The 22592-nt window shown below is 46.3% G+C and overlaps 3 gene segments (V, D, J or C); all 3 read right to left on the bottom strand.

Moving 5' to 3' along the window:
• Positions 1 to 2145: 2145 nt before the first annotated feature.
• On the bottom strand, positions 2146 to 2645 carry LOC103070414 (T-cell receptor beta chain V region CTL-L17-like). The segment is given in 2 exon segments: positions 2146 to 2462; positions 2591 to 2645. Coding segments are annotated over 2 exon segments (366 nt in total).
• A 3932-nt stretch (positions 2646 to 6577) lies between these two features.
• On the bottom strand, positions 6578 to 7041 carry LOC103070149 (T-cell receptor beta chain V region CTL-L17-like). The segment is given in 2 exon segments: positions 6578 to 6875; positions 6993 to 7041. Coding segments are annotated over 2 exon segments (347 nt in total).
• Positions 7042 to 16404: 9363 nt separating this feature from the next.
• LOC103069879 (T-cell receptor beta chain V region A20.2.25-like) overlaps positions 16405 to 22592 on the bottom strand; it is a 10907-nt gene continuing 4719 nt past the window's right edge. Inside the window, 5 exon segments of the V gene segment in view lie at positions 16405 to 16450; positions 16785 to 16890; positions 17743 to 18030; positions 18143 to 18301; positions 22265 to 22305. Coding sequence covers positions 16405 to 16450; positions 16785 to 16890; positions 17743 to 18030; positions 18143 to 18301; positions 22265 to 22305 — 640 coding nt within the window.

Here is a 22592-nt window from a genome sequence, read left to right as displayed (position 1 = left end):
CATTCCATTCCTGGGGTCTGGGAGAGAAAGACACAGAAACTAAAGTCAGAAGCAAAGAAAGATCCTGATGTAACCACAACAAGAAGCCTTGATTTGGGGCCTGGCAAGCCCCGGAGTGGTTCCACATCTGGGCTCAGATTTCCCTAGTCCAGGAGACAGAAGGACGCACAGCATGGGAGACCGTTGCACAGGCAAGGCCAGAACAGAAAGGGGGACTTTCCAGATCAAGGCCTGTGTCTTGGATACTGGGGGTAAAAGCCAAGGGAACCCTTCTCCTGACGTGAAACGATCTCTCACCGAAATTGCTACTGCCTGTTTTCTTCACAGGCCAGCACACAGTGTGTGAACATGAAGCCTTGCCCTGTGTGTGCCTCATGGGATCTCAAAATAATTTCCTGGGAGATGATGACTTCTTATCAAAATATCATTATAAAATGATTTCTGGGAATGGGTGCATGAGAAAAGAAATTTCTAAAAGTGAATAAATAAATTTTATAAAAACAGCCTCTACCACCTGGCAAGACCTTTTGATGGTCATTTTATCAAACTTTCCATCCCCAGCGAGGATTGTCCCTGAAGTGGATATTGTGTATCACATGATTTCAAGCACTTTTTTTAACCATAACACTTTCCAGTAGCACCTATAACTGCCTTAAATATTTAGCTCTGTGCTAAAGAGGAATTGTTTCAATGGTTAGAGACCTTAAATTTTCACTAAAAAGATGCCTGAGCAAAACGAATCTATAGTAACAGAAATCATTTATTTGGTTTTCAGGGATGGACAGGGACATTGGAAAGGGGCATGAAGGAACTTTCTGGGAGATGGAAATGTTTCTATATATTAATAGGGTAGATATTACATGGGTATATATGTATATATTGAGCAAAACCATTGACCTGTCAATTATAAAGTGTGTAATGATTATTGTATATACAGTTGATCCTTGAACAACACCGGTTTGAACTGTGTGGGTCCACTTTTTAATAAATACATACTACAGTACTGCAGGATCTGTAGTTAGTTGAATCTTCAGATGCAGAACCGCGGATATGGACATTCAAGTGTGAAGTTACATGTAAATTTTTGACTGTGGGCTTGGGGGTGGCTCAGAGCCCCTAGCCTCTGCTAAACTCCACATTGTTCAAGGCTTAACTATGATTCATCCGTCAATAAAGTTGATTTAAAAATGCCTGTTGAGGGATGTGTATTACATGCTCTGGTTAATTTCATGTAATGAATCATCAGGCATAAATATTCACCTTTCTGTGACTTCTAAAGTCCTCAACTACAGGCAAAATATGTCCATCTCTAACTTTGCCCCTGGGAAACGGTGGAAGCGGCTGTCAGAGAGTAGCGAAAGGAGTCAAGAAATGCAGAGTTCTGTTATGTGCCAGGTACTTCATGCTTACTAAATTTTTATGCAACCTTGGAAGATGGTGTGATGGCTAATGTAATGTGTCAACTTGGCTGGGCCACAAGTATTTAGTTAAACACTATTCTGGGTGTTCCTGTTAGCGTGTTTTTGGAAGAGATTAACATGTGAATAGGTAGACTTTAATATTAGATTAGATTAACATTTTAGCTAGTAAAGCAGATGACTTTCCATAATGTAGGTGGGTCACATCCAATCAGTTGAAGACATGAATAGAACAGAAAGCCTAATCTTCCCAGGCAAGAGAGAATTGTCCAGCTGATGGCCTTCACTGGAACATCAGCTCCTTCTGCCTAACAGCCTCTGAACTTAAACATCAGCTCTCCCTGGATCTCTAGTACCACCAGCCCAACTGCAGATTTTAGACTTATCAGCCTTAAAAAAAATGTGAGCCAACTCCCTTAAATTATGTGTATATACACACACACACACACACACACACACACACACATATATATTTGTTCTATGGGGGCACTGTTCTATAGGGCAGATACCACAGGTGTTGAGGACAGACTTGAGTCTGATTCCTTGCTCTGACAGTTATGAAATATGAGATCTGGGCAAGACACTTCTCCTCAGATATACAAACAGGTAAAATAATACTTATTATGCATACTCTTTGGGAGCATTCATACATATCAAAGAAATAATACCTGGGAAAGGCTGTCTGCTTTACCAGGGCCTGGGACTGGCTGGCTGGCAGTCAATGCCCTCATGGCCACTTCCTGAGCTGGGGCAGCTGATCATGCAGGGCTGCGTCTTGGCTGCTGGCACAGAGATACAGGGCCGCCTCCGTCAGCTCCAAGGAGCTCAGGTCAGGCTCAGAGCTAGAGTCACTGAACTGTTGGCCTGAGAATCTATCTTCCCCTCTGTAATACTCAGCGGGGAACTGATGGCCCTGGCCCAGGGCCTGTTGGTACCAGGACACAGAGAGGTGTCCAGAGACAGGGGAACATCTCAGTGTCTCTTACTGTTGTCTTGATTTGATCACGTATTTTGGGGTCTAGGTGACTCCAGAATCCACCGGGCCTGTTGCGGGGAGACAGAAGGAAGCTGAGGGCAGAGCACTGGGAAGCCCCCTGCTGCAGCCCTCATCAGCTTGTATCTCGGGATGGCGAAGGCATATCAGAAGTTTCCACACTGTGCCCAGGACTCACCTGCTCCCAGGAGACAATGAGTCACACAGCAGAGGAGCCTGGAGTCCATGGCAGCGTCAGGAACCAAACAACTCCTAGCTCGGGGCGGGTGTCCTGGGGTGAGTGGTCTAAAGAGCTGAAACTCCTGTTTCCCTGGTAGGAGATTCGCCCATGATGTCACTGCCCTGATGTCTCTGCAGGCTGCCTCCTGGTCCACTGCACCCCTTGGCAGGACCGAGGCCGGCTACTCTATGCCATTCCCTGTCCTTCACAGCCCCTCAGCAAAGGGTGGGTGTGAGGTGAGTACCATCGCCACATCCCCGTGTGCCCATGACACACTTGCTCTCCTCTGCCTGCCCCTGCCTGACAACAATCACCCAGCCCTCCCCATCCACCCCCACCCCTTCACCCTCCACTTCCTTTGCAGTCTCCCGGAGACGCCTGCTTGGCACACCCTGAGGCTCAAGATGCATCTCCACATCCCTGAGCAATGAGAAGGCTGTGCTGGCTCCTCCTGTCCTGGGACCACTCAGTGAACTCAACCAGGCCCCCTGATGCAGGCATGTAGCCAAGGTTCCCTTAAGCTGCCCTCTGCTGGGTGACTGTCAACCCCATCAGTGCCATGAGTACCCTGGGCCCACAGTGCCTCCGAGTGGCCAACTGTCCACAGTATCATGGATTTACAGCTTCTGTCTAAATCAAGAATAGAAATTCCCCACAACCCCACCTGCAAACCACTACACACACACACACACACACACACACGCACGCACGCACGCACCCCTGTTCTACTGCCTTCCCAGCCTGGCTAAATTAGGGTTGATCTTCAGATCCATTCTTAGCCTGTGGAGGTGAAAGGTTGTATGATCCATTTCCATTAAGAAGCAAATACTTGCTGCACCATTGCAATGACGGCAGTATGCTAAGACGGAATAATAGGGCATAAAAATAAACACTCTGATGATTTCAAGTGAAACCAGGCTGGCAACATGTATTCCATAGCTCCTTCTGACTAAGCGGATCCATAGTTTCCAGATTTTATATTTAAATTAAGTATTACCAAATTCTAGGTAGTGCATTTTATAAAGAGGTTTTATGTATATTATCCCATTTATTTCTGAACTCATAAAATCCCGAAATAAACAACCATGTCAGCAGAAGACCTAACTGGACATTTCTCCAAAGAAGACATACAGATGGCCAAAAGGCACATGAAATATGCTCAACATCACTAATTATCAGAGAAATGCAAATCAAAACTATAATGAGGTAACACCTCACATCGGTCAGAATAACTATCATCAGAAAGTCTACAAATAATAAATGCTGGACAGGGTGTGGAGAAAATGGAACCCTCCTACACTGTTGGTGGGAATGTAAATTGGTACAGCCACTATGAGAATATTATGGAGGTTTCTTAAAATCTAAAGATAGAGTTACCGTATAATCCTGCAATCCCATTCCTGGGCATAAATCCTGACAAAACTATAATTTGAAAAGATACATGCACCCCCAATGTTCATAAGGCACTTTTTACACTAGCCAAGATATGGAAGCAACCTAAATGTCCATGGGCAGATGAATGGATAAAGATCTGGTATCTATACACAATGGAATATTACTCAGCCATAAAAAAGAATAAATAATGCCATTTTCAGCAACATGGTTGGATCTAGAGATTACCATAGTAATGAAGTAAGCCAGACAGAGAAAGACAAATATCATATGATATTGCTTATATGTAGAATCTACAGAAAAAAAGATACAAATAAGCTCTTTTACAAAACAGAAATAGACCCACAGACATAAGAAAAAAACTCATGGTTACCAAAGGGGAAAGGTGGGGTGGGATGAATTAGGAGTTTGGGATTAACATGTACATACTACTATAAATAAAATAGATAAACAACAAGGACCTACTGAATAGCACAGGGAACAATAATCAATATTTTGTAATGACCTGTAAGGGAAATGAATCTGAAAAAGTATATATACATATATGTGTGTGTGTGTGTGTGTGTGTGTGTGTGTGTGTGTGTATGTGAATCACTGAGCTGTACACCTGAAACTAACACAACAATGTAAATAAACTATACAGACAAATGCAAAGAAGAGATTGAAAATATCCCGACTCCAAATTCTGAAATTGTTATAGTTCAGAGAGATTAGGGAAATTGCAAGAGAGGGGCAGTTTGGATTCAAACCCACGTTTAACTATAAAACCTATATATATATATATATATATATTTTTTTTTAATGCTATGTTACCGTTCCATTAACACTTTACACTATACTCACTGGGAACTATATCAACAAATGTACTTTGATCTGAAGAGGGCTGAATATGGAATATTATGATCAGACTTAACACTGACATAAACATACCCAGAAAAGAAAATGTTAAAATGTTCACACAAATTGGAAGCCTGGGCTTGGGTCCAGTTGTTCATACACTAGGATAAATGCCTGAGTTGTGCTGGGAAAAAAGTATTCCACACAGCTCTATATAAGTGGGTATTACTTAATTCATTTCACAGGTGTCAAAGGGTATCAATTATATATTGGTAAAAATAAAGTTCATTCAGTTTTAGGTAAAAATAAAAGACACATTTTTCATTTTCACCAAGAATTTTATTGAACAACGTATTCACTCACCAAATGGACTTTTTGGCCAACCCCAGTATACACACACTTAGCTTTTCCTATGAAAGTAAAGGGAGCAAGGTAGCTTTTATAGATGAAATTGTGTCTCCTCGAAATTGTGTCTCCTCGAAATCCATATGTTGATACGGCAGTATGCTAAGACGGAATATACGTGAAGACACGGGGAGAAGGCAGCTGTCTACAAACCGGAAGCAGAGTTCTCACCAGAAGCCAACCCTGGCACCTTGATCTTGGACTTCAGGCCTCCAGAACTGTGAGAAAATAAATGTCTGTTGTTTAAGCCACACAGTCTGTGGTATTTTAATATGGCAGCCTGAGCAAATTAATCAATAGTATAGAGCCGTGAATGTCAGGATAAAAAGTAAAGAGGAAGGCATGTCCGGGCCAGTGCTTGGAAGATGAGCAGTGCCTGGTCTTGTTTCAGGAGGAGAGAGGGCCCCCTAGGCCATGGGCAGAGCAAGGGCAGATGCAGAGGATTGAAAAGGCATCGGTGTTTCAGGGAATTTTACAGGGATGTTTGGTCACAGAGTGTCATGCATCCTGATGCGCTGGAGCAAATAGAATCTACGTGGTGAAGTGTTAAAAAGAGATTCCAGGGAAGCAGAACTGATGTGGGGAGCCCTTGCCTGTTTATAATCAGGGGATGCCTGCCCTCATCTCTGGGCGGGAGGCACCCGTCTTTGCCCCGAGGAGGCGGGACTGGGGTAAGAGGTCAAGAAGGGACAAGTCAGAATCATGCCCAGGCTTCTCACACCATCATCACATCATCTGTGTGGTGATGACCTCACCTGGGCCAGCCCCCAGGTGATGCTGGTTGTTATAAGGCCTGGCTTAGTGTTTTCTGGTGATTGAAGACCTTGGGAGGGAGGAGGAAAGAGATCATGTTATTTTGTAGCTCTAGCTCTGTTCTCAAGCATCTCAGCCATATTTTCTGTCCTAGACTTTCCCCAAATCTCCATTTCTTCTCCCTAAATTATATAAAGCAAACCCCTGATTCTATTAGAATCACACATTTATCAAGTAATTTCGCTCCCCCAATGAACTCTCTCTCCCTCAAAAAGAGCCCGCCAGCTATTAAATTACAAACTCTTCCTCTCCCTGGTAGTATTGAGTGTCAGGCCCGGAAGGTCATGTTGGAGGGAACCTGCTGATGTAGCCCCATCCTCTGAACATATCTTCTTGACCTCTGTGGTCCCTCCTCTGAGTGGCACAAGAGCCCGTGGCTGCTTTCCAGCGCCCTCAGTCATTTTCCTTTCCCACTGCAATCTCCGGGCTCTCATGCATCTGTCAGCTCTGAGGTTGTCCCCCACTGGGGCAGGGAGGTTTGCACAGAACGCGGGTGACTCAGCAGGGCTGTGCTAAGCTGCTGGCACACAGGTACAGGGCCAAGTCCCTCAGCTCCAAGGAGCTCACGTTCAGCTCAGAGCGAGCATCACGGAAGTGTTGTGCTGAGAATTGACCCGGGAAGTTTCCTTTTCCTCTCTGCATATTTTCATAAAACTCAAAGAGGAACTAGGGGCCCTGACCCAGGGCCTGTTGGCATTGCGGTGCCCAGACATAGGGGAACACCTCAGTATCACTTGGTGTCCTCTTGCTTTAATCAGGTATCTTGGTGTTTGGGTGACTCCAGAATCCACTGTACCTGTGAGGGAAGGAAACCAGGGCTGGAGAAAAAGCAGGAGAGAGCCCGATGGACCCCAGTGGATTCAGGCACTGTCAAGCTTAGAACAGAGATGCCACGCCTGTACCAAGGATGGACCTGGTGCCAGGAGACACAGAGCCACACAGCAGAGGAGGCTGGAGCCCATGGCAGGAAGGGCCAGAGCTGGGCAGGTGTCACCTTGCTCAGAGCTCTGGTTCTCTGAGAGCTGAAGTTCTGGGCATCCTTTCTCTGCTTGGAGGTTAGGCAGTGACGTCACTGCTCTGATGTCATTGCCTCTGCTGGTTCCCATGAGCCTGGCCTCCCTTTCCAGGTCAGCTGATTCAGGAACCCTGCTTTGTCCTGCAATGCCTCTTATGTGACATGTGGGGCTGGATTGAGCTGGCCTCAGTGAGGCTGGGTGTAGGCCACATGCCCATCCCCACAGCTCCTTTGCTTTTCTTTGAGGCAGGTGTTTCTGTACCTGTACCTGCCCCCTCCCAGCTCCACACCCTTCACTTTCCCTTGTAACCTCAGAGACTCCCTCATCACTGCATAGGTGAAGTTCATGGCTCCCATCTGGGACAGCACACCTGCAAATTAGTGTCTATGCTATTAAGCCTTCCAGAGGATAAAGCCACCAAACAAAACTATTTCTTAACCCTCCTGGTCCCAGGCACCTAGCTCTGTCAGCTTGCTCTGCCCCAGAAACTTTTGGAGTCTGGCAATTCCACAGTGCCCCCATGCAGTCTATGGGTGGTAACCAAGACACTGTCTTTGCCGTGATGTATTAATTATGGGATGTGTTTAAATTAGAAACTATTTCACTGTTTGCCTATTGCACTGTGTTTTTGTTTGTTTTTTGCTTTGTTTTTCCTGAAAGGAGACACACACACACACAGGCCCTAGCTGATTTGTGATTTTGTATTTTAAGAGAAAAAAGAAATGTGGCCATGGAGGAAATGTTTTGACTTTGAGAAGATTTTGATGAAGGAAATGGTACAAACCTGGTCTAGGTTAGGTGGGATGCTAAAGTTGTTTTTCCTTAGATAAACGAGAACAGCTCGCTCAAAGCAGACCACTTAGGTCTCTTTGCAAGTTCCCCACTAATCAGCTTACCCCAGAATGAAGAAAATAATACTCCCTGTTTCTGTACTGCTGGAGAATTTCTTTATCTTCTATGTCTCTCTTTTAGAAATCCTCTTTTTGCCCCTGTTCATTGATAATAATATAATGCCCATTTGCCTATATATGAATAAATATGTGTGTAGATAAATTATATTTCCCTAGGTTTTTCTTTGATGCCCGTGTGGGAAATAAAATATTCTAACCTTCTGGAATTAGTATGCTAGAAAGGAAAGGCCAGTCTGGATTAATGTAGGATAAAAAATAAACAGAAGGATTTGGGAAAACAGAATCTGAGAAGGACTCGATTCCAGAGCCAGTATCTCCCATTTGCTCCTTCTGACTTTTAGTTAACTTCCAACCCAAGTTTCTTTACATATTTACATTTGACTTACCTGTTATTCAGTTTTACATAGTGCATTATATAGAGTGAATATAGATATTCTAATGGAATCTATTTCTTTACTTCAAAGTCCAAAGGCAATGAGCCCATCAAATACCACTGAGAAGAGATCACTGATCCAGCTGCATGTGACACTGATGGGCAATGCATCATTGTCATCAACGACTAGTTGCTGTGCCAGCGAGCCAAGAGTTACCAGTACCTCTTATAAGATCCACCCAGTGGAGGAAAATTCCACCCTGAGTGATGCCCCATGGATATGAACTAGATACAATTATCTCAAGCCCAGATGGGAATGTCCTACAACTAAATATTTTTTCTGAATTTTGTGCATACATAAATCAAAACCTTTCACAATAGCAGCTGATGTGTTTTATGGAGTTTCTAATGGTAGAGAAGGAGAAGTTTCTATACAAAATCATAGAAGTATAAACAATCACTATAAATCACACTAAGGAAAGTGTGTTTCTCAGTTTTAAGGAACACTTGGCATGTTTTGGCTTCAGTTAGATAAAATTGCCGGATTGCCAATCAGTTCTTAACTACTGATATCTGAAAAAAAACAGAACATCTAAGATTGCTTAAGAGATGCCTGAGACCCCATGATAAACAGCCATTACATTTCAGGCAAGAGGAGCCCAGCCGATATTATAACAACGCGTGAAATATGACGGCACTGACTGCTGGATCCTGCTAAAATTGTGAACTGGCGCCATCTCCTGGCTCCTTCTCCAGGGAAACCTGATGAGGCAGGAAGCAAATATGAACACTAGAGACTCACCAAAACCAAGAGAATCTTCTGGAAAGATTGAATCTATTTGGGGCTGGAATATGAGTAAGATGAGAGGTGAGCCCAGGAGAGCAGTGAGAAAACAAGATGGTAAAAATAATTGAAGCTCTGCTCTTACCCGACCTCTTCTTTGCTCTGAGACAATCTTACCTGCATTTTTACTGCAGGAATCAATAGCAGGATAAGTGATACCATTAAAGGACTGAAAACAAAAAAGATAACCGACTGGACAGTATATATCCCCAGAAAGTGCATTATTGAACCCGATGAACCAAGAATTTATAACAAGCATGACAAATATACTACGTGAAGATCTGCGATATAAACAAGAATATAGAAGAAGACTACCACATAAGAAAATTTAAGGTCAACTTATCGAAGATCTTACCAGCAGCCCACCTAGTATATTTTACATCAGCATTTCAAAGTGCTGTATTATGGGGAAGAATGTTCATGTTCTCGAATTCTCTAAAAGAAGCCAATGTTTCATGTAAACACCAAGTTTTCCTTCCAGTAGGAACTAATATATATTACCCTTTTCTTAAAATAATGACTCCTATCATCAGGGGATTTTTTCCCCCCGTTTTTATAAAAACAAGGTTTCAGCTAATACGTTTATCACCCAGATAAGATCTGTGAAGCTCTCTCTTCTTTGAAAACTAGGTGAAATTTCCCAGAGGTTTTAAATTCCAAAAGCTATGGAAATTCAAAGCCCTTCCAGAGATCTCTGACCATGCCCATGGACATTTGTATTCTCCTGGTCTTCTCTAACCCTGTCTCATTACCTGTCCATAAAGCTAAGACCTTTTTGATTTCCTCAACAAAATTATGTACATCAAGATCCCGTGAGTTTAGTAGAGTCTAATGAAGATTTGGGTGGTTCTGTAAAGGAATCGTATGATGCGGAACACAGATTTTCACCATTTGCCTCTCATCCTTACCCGTTGCACTCCCTTCCAAGACTTGCCAGAATCTCAAATTATTCCACCTGTATTATATTGAACAGTGTCCTTGGAGTTTACCCTCCACACTTAGCACTTCTATTAAAATATTCTCATCAACAATACTTTCCTCCCTAAGAGAAAGGGTATAATCTCTTCAAGACACTAAAATTTAACTTTTCTGCATTCAAAATTATGGTTAACCAATTCTTTTTTTGAATGGAACTCATCTCTATTCAAAGACTGTCTGTTTCTAAATTTTAATTTAAGCTGTTCTTTCGTTTTATTATTGTGATAAAATATATATAACATAAAACTTACCATCTCAAGTCTATAGTTTAGTGGCATTCACATTGTGCTACCATCACAACTTTCCATCTCCCGAACATTTTCATCTTCCCAAAATGAAACTCTGTATCTGTTAAATACTAACTCCTCATTCCCTCCCTCACCCCAGACCCTGGAAACCTCTATTCTGTCTTCTGTCTGTATGAATTTGACTACTCCAGGTACCTCATATAAATGGATACAAACACAATTTGGCCTTTTATGTCCAGCTTATTTCACGTAGCATAATGTTTTCAAGGTTGATTCATGTTGTAACACAAATCAGAAAGTCGTTGCTTTTTAAGGCTGAATGGTATTCCATTGTATGTATATATCACATTTGCTTTATCCATTTATCTCTTGGTTGGACAGGTTGTTTTCACCTTTTGGCTATTGCAAACAATGCTTCTATGAACACAGGTGTGCTAATATTTGTTTGAATTCCTGCCTTAACTCCTTTGGGTATATAGCCAGAAGTGGAATTTCTGGATCATATGGTAATTCTATGTTCAGTTTTTTGAGGAATTGCCACACTGTTTTCCACAGTGTTTGCACTATCTTATATTCCCACAACAACGCAATAGGGTTCCAATATCTCCACAACCTCACCAACGTGCGTTTTCTGTTATTTTCTTTACTCTCACTCTCTGTTTGCCTGGGGCGGGGTTGGTGGCTGGGAAGGGCTTCTGTTCTTCCCCTGTTTAGTGCAGGTGCCTCTTGAAGGAGAAACGCCTTGTTCCTTCTCAGAACTGAGTGCCTGTGACTCTGCAGCCCTGTGGCATCCCAGCTGACACAGAAGTGCGGAGATTTCCGGCTGGTGGTGGCTGACCCCATTGTCGGGGGGAACATCTCTGTATCTTTTTGAGACCAGTAACCTTCAAATACTCCAGGGACCGTAAGTTTTGCTCTTTCTGACTAACGGATCAGCCTAAGTCCCAGTCCCGAGTCTTGTCAATACCAGCACAAGGCAAAATGGTGCATTGTCTAAGACTGTTCAAAGACCAGTTTCTTTTCCATCTCCATAAGGATCTTGGTATCTGTTTGACCTGAGCATCCATGGGTTTTGATAGAAAAGGATATGTAAGCTAAGATAGAGACAAGGAAGCAGATGGAGGAAATGCCAAGGATCTGGAATTGGGAGACCCATATCAGGAGTTTCCCTCCTGTTTTCTGGACTTACCTGCTCCCAAGACACAAGAGGCCACAAATCAGAGAAGCCTGGCACCCAGGGCAGGTCAGGGAGGGAGGGGCGACCCCCTGCCCAGTGTTCTGGTGTTCATAGGTGAGAACTGGCTCTCTGAGCCTCTTCACTATCTGATAGCCAGGTCTTCCTGGGATATCAGAACTCTTACAGGTCCTCCAAGCCCAGAATCCCCTCTTATGTGGCTCAAAATTAGTCATTGTCTCTTTTCTAAAGTAGGGCCATGCTCCGTGAAACTGGGTTTGGGGACTACACTCATGCCCTAGCTTCTCTGATCTTCCTTTGAGGCTATTACTCCTCTGTATACACTTGCCCTTGGGTACCCAGTATGCTCCTTCAAACTCCCTCCCTGTCTACTTTTCTTCCCAGTTTTGAAGCATTTCCCACTGTCTACAGAGAGCTCTGCTCGTATTCTTGCAGTGGCTCAAGATTGGCAACCGATCTGCCCGACAAAAGTACCAAGCTTTCTGAACTCCTCATTTCGTGCAGCTCTTTCTGCCCCTCCCCACAGCATCTTGCGGTTCAGTGGAACCACAGTGCCTCCTCTTAATAAACTGGAAGTGTTTACATCGTCAGCTGGGGCAGGAAAGTTTCCGGTAATTTCCTGGATGTCTCACCAGCATCCTCTCCGGAGCCCTCGGTTTCCCGTGCGGTATTTCCCAGCTGAATGCAGCACTGATCACGACTCTTCCGAATCACCATATTGACGTCCCTTCCCTCGCTTCTACTTTTCCAACACAAACTGAAGCAACTGAAACTCACCTTCCTAGCAAAGATCAGGAATGGGGCACGCTGTGCTCTGGGAAAACTGGCAGAACAGGCCTTCAGATAGATATTTTCAGGAGAAATTTTCAAGAACCTGGATTCTTGCATCTTCCCATACTTAGAAAAGCACTAAAACGATGAACTAAGGTGTCTGTTCCTTGTGACCAGCAGCAACCTTCTACCGGGATGTGAGCTTGGTTGCAGGTACCCTTCGCCAAAATCACAGATACGCTCACATCCCCCCGCCAATACCTTTCAGAGCAGTTTCTCAGAGCTCTCTCAGAGTCTGTCTCCCTGGCTATATCCCTTGGTAAGACATTGAAAAAACCTGACTCACGGCTTTTCTGCAACCATGGCAAGCCACATGCAAGTTCCTGCACATTTTACAGAGAGGAAAAGGAAGATGGGAGGTCTGTAGTAAAAAAAGGGTCCAAGGCTTTTCACTTACTGAGTCCTTGCCAGGAAAGAAGAGGAATCTTTTTCTTCCTCTTGGGCTCTGCTACCATCACAGGGCTGGAGAGCTCCACCTCCTGGTCTCCCAACTCTATTTAATTGGGGCTTCTGTTTATTAATTTTTACATTACAAAGGAAGGTCACATATTCACAAATATCCAAGCTAGCTCTGAGCCCTAAGTACCCACATTACCAGAAAGTCCAGCCTTACCCAAAGGCTTGATTCCATATGAATTCCTAAGGAGCCCCAGGGTTGTTTATTGTTTGTGAATCACCTTAAGCTTAGGCTGAACCCAGCAGGGGTCGACCCTTCAGGCCACCGTCTTTCAGGGTGCCTCAGGGGCTTGTGTTTCTTCCCAGCTGCCTGGAAAACCGGCCCTGTCTGCTGCTTCCAGGGGTCAGGATGTGGGGGGAAAAGGGGGTCATGTGCTCAGCCCCTAGTGGTCCCTCAGGGAGGAAGGGTAGGCGCCCCTTCACTCTGGGCCGCCCTGTCAGGGAGATCCACCAGCAAAACCCCATGAGCCACCATGACCACCGCTCTTAGCAGACATTTCTCCCATTAGCCACAGCTGTTTGCCCAAGCCTGAAGCCTCTTCCTGTTCAGGACTCTGAGATGAAGCCCACGTTTGGGACACAGGTGGGGTAAGTATAGGTCTCACCTTGTTGTTCAAGGGTAATTATTAACAGCATCACTTTCACTCCCCTAAAAATATGAGACTATACATCTCTTCCTCATTTCGCGTGTCTCTCTGTGGTGTTTCTGTCTTAGTAGCCTCAGCACATCTTTTCTAGAGGAACTGGTGACTTCATAACATGAAGGAGATTTCTTTAGGGTAGGCTGACCCCTCATCATACATGACCCTGTGATTGATTCTTCCTCTGAGACGCATGGGGTCCCTACGATGCACTAGCCATACTTCCCATGTCTTGGGGTGAGGAAACTTTTGTTGAAAGGAAAGAGGGAAGGAAGGAAGGAAGGAAGGAAGGGGGAAGGGGGGAGGGAAGGAGGAAGGGAGGGAAGGAAGGGGGAGGGAGAGAGAGAGAAAGAAAGAAAGGAAGGAAGGAAGGAAGGAAAGGAGGGAGGGAGGGAAGAGAGAAAAAGAAAGAAAGAAAGAAAGAGAGAGAGAGAGAGAAAGAAGGAAAGGAAGGAAGGGAGGGAGGGAAGAAAGAAATAAAGAAAGGAAGGAAGAAAGAAAAAAGAAAGAAAGGAAGGAAGGAAGGAAGGAAAGGAGGGAGGGAGGGAGGGAAGAAAGAAAAATAAAGAAAGGAAGGAAGGGAGAGAGAGAGACAGGGAGGGAGGGAGGGAGGGAGGGAGAAAGAAAGAAAGAAAAAGAAAAGTGTGTAACCAATACAAAATACTTAATTCACTAGCACAACAGTACCAATTTCTCTCTCTAACTGAATACTTGAGGTCCACCTGCCTTATTAATGGGACATCCAGTATCTCCCTTGTGAAGTATTCTCTGCATCATCCCTCCAGCCAGTTGTTCAGGAACCCTCAGGTCTTAGCCTCTGAGAAGTCAGTCCTATCTTCGCCCATCATGCCCAGAGTGAGCAGTTCACGCCAGTTGTGGGCACGGGAAGTTCTGTGGGTGTTTGCTCTTGCCCAGTGTGTCCTCTGTGGTGACCTTCTTGTTGGCCTGGATCCCTGCTGGCCCAAGAGCATGAGATCACATTCACAGGGGCAACCACTGTTCCCCAAAGAACCTCTGTCCTGGCTGGCAGGGTCCTGAGGTGCTTCTGCCTCGGCTGCCTACTGTCCCGGAACATCCCTCTCCTACCGGCACTAGGCTCTGGCGTTGAGATCCTTCACCTTCTGGAAAGTTCCCAGTTGGGGCTCCTGGGTATCCCCATGCAAACCCCTCCCCTCCTCTCCAGTAAGCCAATCTCCACTCAGAGATGGAAGGAAGGCATGTTTTGCTAAATAGGAAATAACACAGAGACCAAAAGAGAATACACAGGTTTCTCTGTAGGCTCCCCAGGTCACTCACTGGTTACACCTGTCCCATCGTTGGGGTCCCCGGCCACATTCTGTGGTGCCTGGGAACATTTCCCAAATACCACAGCCCCAGATATCCTGTGCAATATTTCCTTTTCTGCAAATTAATTTTGACCTCTGCTACTGGGGAGCAGCTACAGTCCCACCACACATACCCCACCCGCCTTGGGCAGGGCAGGGAGGCTGAGAGCCTGGGGAGAGCAGCGAAGCTGTAGGGTTGGTGGGAGGGCAGGAAGTGTCTCTGCAAGGCCGTGGCTGAGCTGCCGGCACAGAGGCACATGGCTGAGTCCCCCAGCTGTGCAGGCTGGGTCTTCAGAGTGAGGCACACGCCATCAGGCATCTCAGCTGAGAAGTGGTCCTTCAAAAAGTCCGCCTTCTCTGAAGACACTTTGTTATAGATGGACATCAGAAACCCCATGCCCTTTCCTGGGGTCTGTTGGTACCAGAAGAGGTACAAACAACGGGGCACAGGACCACATCCCAGAGTCACATTCTGTCCCATCCCTGTGACATAGTGGCAAGGGCTTTGGCTGACACCAGATTCTATGCGTCCTGTGGGAGGACAGAGTCCAGAAAGAGAATGAGGCAAAAGTTTGGAACTGGCCTTAGGTCAAGGGAATGGGATGGGAGTTTTCCACATACCCCCAGGAGACAAACGATCACCCAGCAGAACCTGTGGTCCACGGCAGGGGCGGGGCAGGGCTGAGGTCTCTCCCAGTGGGGCATCAGGTCTTTAGCAGCCCAAGCAAGGAGACTCTGTGACGATGTCCTAGTCTTGGGCAGCACCCACAGGCTCGGGAGTGCCCACACAAGTGCCTCGTGCCAACGTGGACACATGATACTCCAAGGCTCAGCCCCCATGTGTCCTGAAGCGTTCAGGCTCCCACGGCCCGAGTGAAAAACTGCAGCTGCAGAGGGACCCTGGGAGAATACAAGCTTCAGGACAGTGAGGCCAGGTATGAAGACCCAAACAGACAGGCGGAACCCACTCCCCTTTCTAATGGCCAGTTCGGAGCCACAGTCCAGAGGCATGGACTCTGTGTGTCGTAATTCTGAGCCTGATGATTAAAATGTTGGGAGTGAAGAGATCAAACGAAAACAAAAAATAACCCTACAAGTGTCAGTGTGGAGCGGAAATCTATTGAGAAGTTGAGACCTGAAACCTAAAATGACATTTCAGAGCAAGGAAACGAGAGTGGAGGAAAAAGTCAGCACCCAGCCCAGTGCGCTGGCTCTGAACTGAGGGGCGCAGGGGCCCGCTGACTGCCTGAGGGGCAGAGAGCAAGTGTCTGTGCAGATTTGGAGCTTTGATCAGACTGGGGCTCGGGGTCTAGCCTTGGGCGGGAAAAAGAGAAATCGGAGAACAGACGAGCCAGATTATAGAATATGGATTTGGTGAAGACAGAGAGACACATCTTTCTCACACCCGTTTCCCAAAGGCTGGGTCTCTTACTGTCCTTTGCGGGGTCTCCAGTCCTGGGACCCTTGCCTGGAAGTCCTTCTCTGATTCCCCAAAGCTCTGTGCTGCTCAGCCCTGGGGGGCCACAGCCTTGGCAACAGGGAATCCTCGGTTCCTGAAAAGGAGAAGCTCAGCAGTCAGGCACCTGCCGAGCTCCAGGCAACGCACTTCCTCACAGGGCGGCATCCTTCTTATCCTCTGGGCCGGTGTAGGGTGTGAGTCCTGGCGTGCAGGCATTTGTTTAGAGGATCCCTATGAAACCTTAAACCAAACCATCCACTTTACAGCAGGCTTTTTTATTTCACGACAAATAAAGCATTAAAATAGTAGATAGGGATGTGTTTATCTCTTAACCAGTTGACAGGGCAGAGTCACACTCGGGTGAAAAATACCCCACACTCTAAAGATGTAGAATAGAGAGTCGCCACAGGGGTCGACTTGGGTATTACGGTTTGAGGCTCTGTCGGGGGTCTCCCTGTCCCTGGAGCATCCTCTGCAGGAGAGATGAGGGAGCCTTTGTGTGCATGCAGACAGCTGATCCTCCAGGACGCAGGGCTTTGCCAGCCCTTGGCTGCTGGGTCGTGCAGCCCAGAGAGCCATTACAAGGAGCAGAGCCGGAAGATACGAGGTTCAGCCCCGGGCACAAAGTCCTGCTCTGAAATGTCAGGAGGCCATCACTCCTCACTGCCTGCTGTAAGCAACAATCCAAGCGCATCGGACTCTATGGCTGATAATACAGGATGCGAAGACCTGAGGAGCTAGGGTCACAGAGACAGAAGAAAAAGAAGCAAGCCTGAAAGGGTTAAGGCTGGAGTGGAAGAGAAGCCAGCGAGGGGCTGAGCCCCTGAACGTGCAGCCGGCAGAGTGAACTAGAGAATAGGAATCCCAACGGGATGGGAGATCTGTGGTCCTCAGGGGCAGGAATGGCTGGAGACCCTGGTGAGGGAATGAGGTGCTTTGAAAAAGGTCTGAGCATAGTTGGAGCTGGGATCTGGGCTGAGATCCAGGGTCTAACTTGGATGGAAGGGGAAGTCAGAGAAAGACACCTTTTAGAAGGAGGATTAGTAGGACTGCTGCGGCCAGAGGGTCAAGTGTCTCATGAAAGACTTCCCAGGGGCGCCAGCCAATTGGAAAATGCTTGGGACAACTTAAACTTGAAAGTCTGTCCTCCATTCACCCAGAGGCACAATCTTGGTCAGGACGAGCCCGGCACAGACTGCTGGCTTCTGTGGTGATCTGAGCCCTGCCGTGCCCCATGAACCTGCGGGCAGTATTGTGGTCTGGGATTTCTGTCTAGGGTCTAATGGGAAGTGGCAAACGGAGCCTTGGCTGGCCCCCTAGCTTCCTGGCTGGCCCCTGGAGGTTTGTGCACAGGAAGGAGTTGGCTCTGCTGGGCTGTGTCTTTGCTGCTGGCGCAGAGATACAGGGCAGAGTCTTCCGGTTTCAGGGTGTCCACGTGCAGGTAGACGTGGGAGCTGTCTGGGCATTCAGGCCGGAAGCGACTTGGAACAGTCTCATTGCTAGCAAGTTCCTTGTAGTTGTAGGTGAACATGAGCTCCGGCGGCTTCTGAGCACTCTGTTTATACCAGTACATAGAATTGTGTCCCAGACGTTGTTCACATCTCAAAGATTTCTTATTTCTAGTTCCCATAACTAGGTATTTTGGTATCTGAGTTATTTCCGTGTCCGCGGAGGCTGCTGGGAGAAAGGGACACAATTCAGACAAAGCCCAGAAGGGGAGGTGTTGATGCAGCCGCAGGGAAATTGTTGGGGGTCCGGGGGCAGCCCATGTGAACGCACGACTCACCTGCTCCCACAAGACAGAGGACCACACAGCAGAACAGCCCGCAGCCCATGGTGGTGTCAGGGTCGAAGTGGCATCATCTAACTAGGATGCCCCAGGGGTGGGGGGTGGCCTCTGGTCTCCTTGGCCTTGGTTGGTGCTTTTGCCTGTGACGTCAGTGTCCTTGTCAGTTTCCCCAGCCCCAAGCGATGCTTATTCCTTCCCCTTTTATGCCTTACATAGATTTCTGTAGAAGGTGGATTTGAATGGACTGGGCTGAGATAGTCCTCTGACAGTTGCTCTTTTGCTATTAGCTGCCCTCCTCATTATATAGATTCTCCCTCTGTCCCCCCTCCCTTCCAAGACCCCCTCTCAGCAACAGACCATACCCCCCCCCCCTTGAAGAGATCTCCTTCCTCCCCTGCTCAGTCCGAGGCAGGACAACACTTAAAACGTCCTTTCCCTCAGTGTCTAAGCTTGCTGGAGCCCCTTTGCCCAGCTGCATGGAGGGAGGAAGATTGGAAGGCTGTGGTCCTTTTCTGTACCAGTGCCCCTCATTAAAAAGGCACGACTGTGGGGCTTCCCTGGTGGCGCAGTGGTTGAGAGTCCGCCTGCCGATGCAGGGGACACGGGTTCGTGCGCCGGTCCGGGAAGATGCCACATGCCGCGGAGCGGCTGGGCCCGTGAGCCATGGCCGCTGAGCCTGCGCATCCGGAGCCTGTGCTCCGCAACGGGAGAGGCCACAACAGTGAGAGGCTCCCCGACCCCCAAAAAAAAAAAAAAAAAAAAAAAAAGGCACGACTGTGATGCCAGCCAGGAACCAGACATTGGGAAGAGTGCTGAGAGGGGGCCATAACAAGGAATAAGCCATTCTCTGGCCCTGTATTGAGGGTGCAGGGCTTGGCTGGGCTTAAAGCAAACAAGTTGCCCCAAGTAAAAGAGCGCAAGACGTCCGGTGCAAGACAAACGGAAATCGATTTGAAAATGACTTCAGTTTAGCGTCTTTGGGAAGTCTGCAAACGATGCACGCAACTGATGCAAGCATGAAGCCTCAATGCCCTGCTCCCCTCCTCACGCCCTCCCTCTACTCACTCCCAGCCCCTCCCCCACCCCAGTCTCGGCGGTCTCAGTGGAGCCACAGCTCCGCCTTGTGGCCAAAGCTGCGCATTTCCCAGATCACAGGCCTCTTACCAGCCCGCGTCGGCAGCCCAGATCCCTCACTCACTCCACAGACCCGGAGCAGCTGTGATGGGTACGAAACTCCAGGAAATCATGAAGAAGAAAGAAGCACCTGAAACAACCAAAACAGTCGGCAGCAATACCATTCATCCACTTATCTAGGACATTCAATTTTTACTCAATGGAGATTGGTTATGTCTGGATTCTTAGGAATGAACAAAATGCAGCCTTGCAGATACTACCCCAGCCCCTGTGGAGCTTATAGACCATCTTGATTTGTTCAACAAATACTCATTGAGCAACAGCTAGGAACAAGCACAAAACTTCAACCCCAGAATTCTACTGTCGTGGGTAATTCAGTATAGTCACAGACAACCACTAGGGAATCAAATGTAGCTTATATGAAGTCTGAGAAACGTGGCCAGTATTTCAGTATTTAAATCTCTTCATGAATGTGATAGCATATTTCCTCAGCTATTACAACATGGGGACTGAATGCAAATGATCTCCAAAGCCCCGTGCGTTTCCAAAATGTTAGAAACCAAACCAGGCCCATCCGATCCACAGACAGTTTTCCAATCTGGGACTAGCTTGCGTGATCCACCATGAGTCTTTCCTACTTCACACTATAAATTGCTTATGCCTGTTGTCCACTTACTTATTGGAATATTTTCCATTTTCTTAAAACATACTGTTATGCCAGTATTGAGTTTTCATTCTAGAAAATTTGAAGATATGAATAAACACAAAAATGAAATGATCTATAGTTGCTAAATATAACATTTGTTTATTGTTATATTAGATATTTATTACCAAGTTGGAATAACAAGAATCTGTATAAATCTATGTTGGGACTAGGGAGGGTAGTTATCCATGTGTAAAGTCAAGGGTTGATAAGTGAAATGTTTTTGAACCCAGGGATGTGCTGGGTCAGGAAGAAAATACTAATATTTTTCTAATGTAATACATTTTATCAGATATTTCACTGTGGCCCATGAAACAAAAAAATGTAAGGGTATATGGGTTAGAATTTGGATATTCTCCTCCTGAACAGGTTACATATATGATGGACCTTAAATCCACTGCAGTCGGAGATATTCCATTCTTAGATAAGAACCAAAAATTAACCCTCCTTACAAGGCCAGCATTGTTACTATTAACATTATTATGATGGCCATTCCCTGTAGTAAGAAGACACTGATTGGCCCTTCTACAAGAAAACAGAAAAATGTGAATAAATAAAATTTTATTGCATTGTTAGGCTGTCAATACATATGCAAAATTTCACAGATGACAAAAAGCAATGGAATTTAGGCTAAAACCCCGAACAATGAGCAAAAGTGAAAAGCTCGATTGCCTTGAGAACATTAGCTAACATAAGCATTTCCCCAAGCAAGGGGTGGGGTGAAAGGTGAGTTTAAGTTATCTGAATTAGGGATGTGACCGAAGAAAGAAGATGATCTAAGGACAGTCTGCATTGCAAGAACAAACAGTGAAGAGGTGGAATGGTAAGCATGTAGGTAAATTCAAACACTGCCCATTATCAAATAGTAATAGTATATGCTCCTCAAAGATATATAGAAAAGACATAAATGATTCCAAGACAGCTGGGATTTGGGTTATGGGAGCCCCAAGAATACATGAAGGGAAATTACCTTTTTTCTTGGCCAGTTGTGTCTACACAGGGCAGGACTCTAGAAGGTTCTGGAAGGCTATAGAACTGAGCAGAGATTTCTGAAGACACTCAGCTGGAAGACATTGGCACACAGACCCAGTTAGAGCGAGAGACATTGGTGCATATGCTGTGAATCCCACGGAGACCCTGGAAAGACCAAGCACGGTAACAATGAACCCACATGCTAAGGCTCCCATAATTCAAAAAGAGTCATGTAACAAAATGTTCATTGCAACTCTATTTACAATAGCCAGGACATGGAAGCAACCTAAGTGTCCATCGACAGATGAATGGATAAAGAAGATGTGGCACATATATACAATGGAATATTACTCAGCCATAAAAGGAAACAAAACTGAGTTATCTGTAGTGAGGTGGATGGACCTAGAGTCTGTCGTACAGCGTGAAGTAAGTCAGAAAGAGAAAAACAAATACTGTATGCTAACACATATATATAGAATCTAAGAGAAAAAAAAAAGGTCATGAAGAACCTAGGGGCAAGACGGGAATAAAGACGCAGAGCTACTAGAGAATGGACCTGAGGATATGGGGAGGGGGAAGTGTAAGCTGTGATAAAGTGAGAGTGGCATGGACATATATACACTACCAAACGTAAGGTAGATAGCAGCCGCATAGCACAGGGAGATCAGCTCGGTGCTTTGTGACCACCTAGAGGGGTGGGATAGGGAGGGAGGGAGGGAGGGAGACGCAAGAGGGAAGAGATATGGGAACATATGTATATGTACAACTGATTCACTTTGTTATAAAGCAATTATACTCCAATAAAGATGTTTTAAAAAAATAAAAGTACCTCCTGTTAATAAGGGGAAAAAAACCCCCTGCAGATCAACACAAAGCCAATAGTCTGTGTTTAACCCCTAACATTTCAGCACTAACTCACAGCCTCCGCAAACCACACGCTCCTGTGTTGTGAACAAACCCGGACTCTCTCTCAACCCTCTCCCATCCAGGGAGTTCTCTCGACCCTCCCTCTTCTCCCTGAATCTCAGGAGAGTCACGGTGCCCCCTTGTGGCCAAAGGGAAAACTCAGTTCTACTCTCCTGGACCAAGACAGAAAGGCAGTAAGAGGTCTTAGGGGGGCCTACAGTCAGAGGGTTGGGATTAGCCCATGGCTCTCCCGTCTTGGACTGATTTCTCAATCTGGATGAGGCTTCTTGTTAGAAAGACAGGAGCTCCAGTGATTTCTCAGCATTCTGTGTATAGCAGTATATAGAATTACGTCTCGGGTGTGGTTCACACTTTAGGGTCCCGTTGCTCCCCAACATTGTCACCAGGTGTTTTAAGGTCTGGGTAATTCCAGTGTCCAAAGGGCCTCTGGGAGCAAGAAACCACATTCAGAGAGTATCATGAGGCAGCTCCATGAAAAAAACTTGAAGTTCAAGGACAAAGCTGTCCCACCTGTTCCCAGGACACACCTGCTCCCAGGAGACAAAGGACCACACAGCAGAGGGGCCTGGAGCCCTCCTCAGCTCAGACAGGATGGGACCCGGTGTCTCCCTGCCAGGTCCCAGTCCTCTGAGTGTGTTTCCCTGGTCCTGCAGGGGATTTGCTTGGGGAGTCACGGCCCCGTTAGTTTCTGCAGCTCACATTCCCTCTTTC

Source organism: Lipotes vexillifer, unplaced genomic scaffold (genome assembly GCF_000442215.2).
Source record: "Lipotes vexillifer unplaced genomic scaffold, Lipotes_vexillifer_v1.1 scaffold71, whole genome shotgun sequence".
NCBI lineage: Eukaryota > Metazoa > Chordata > Mammalia > Artiodactyla > Lipotidae > Lipotes > Lipotes vexillifer.
This window is presented reverse-complemented; position numbering and strand designations above follow the sequence as displayed.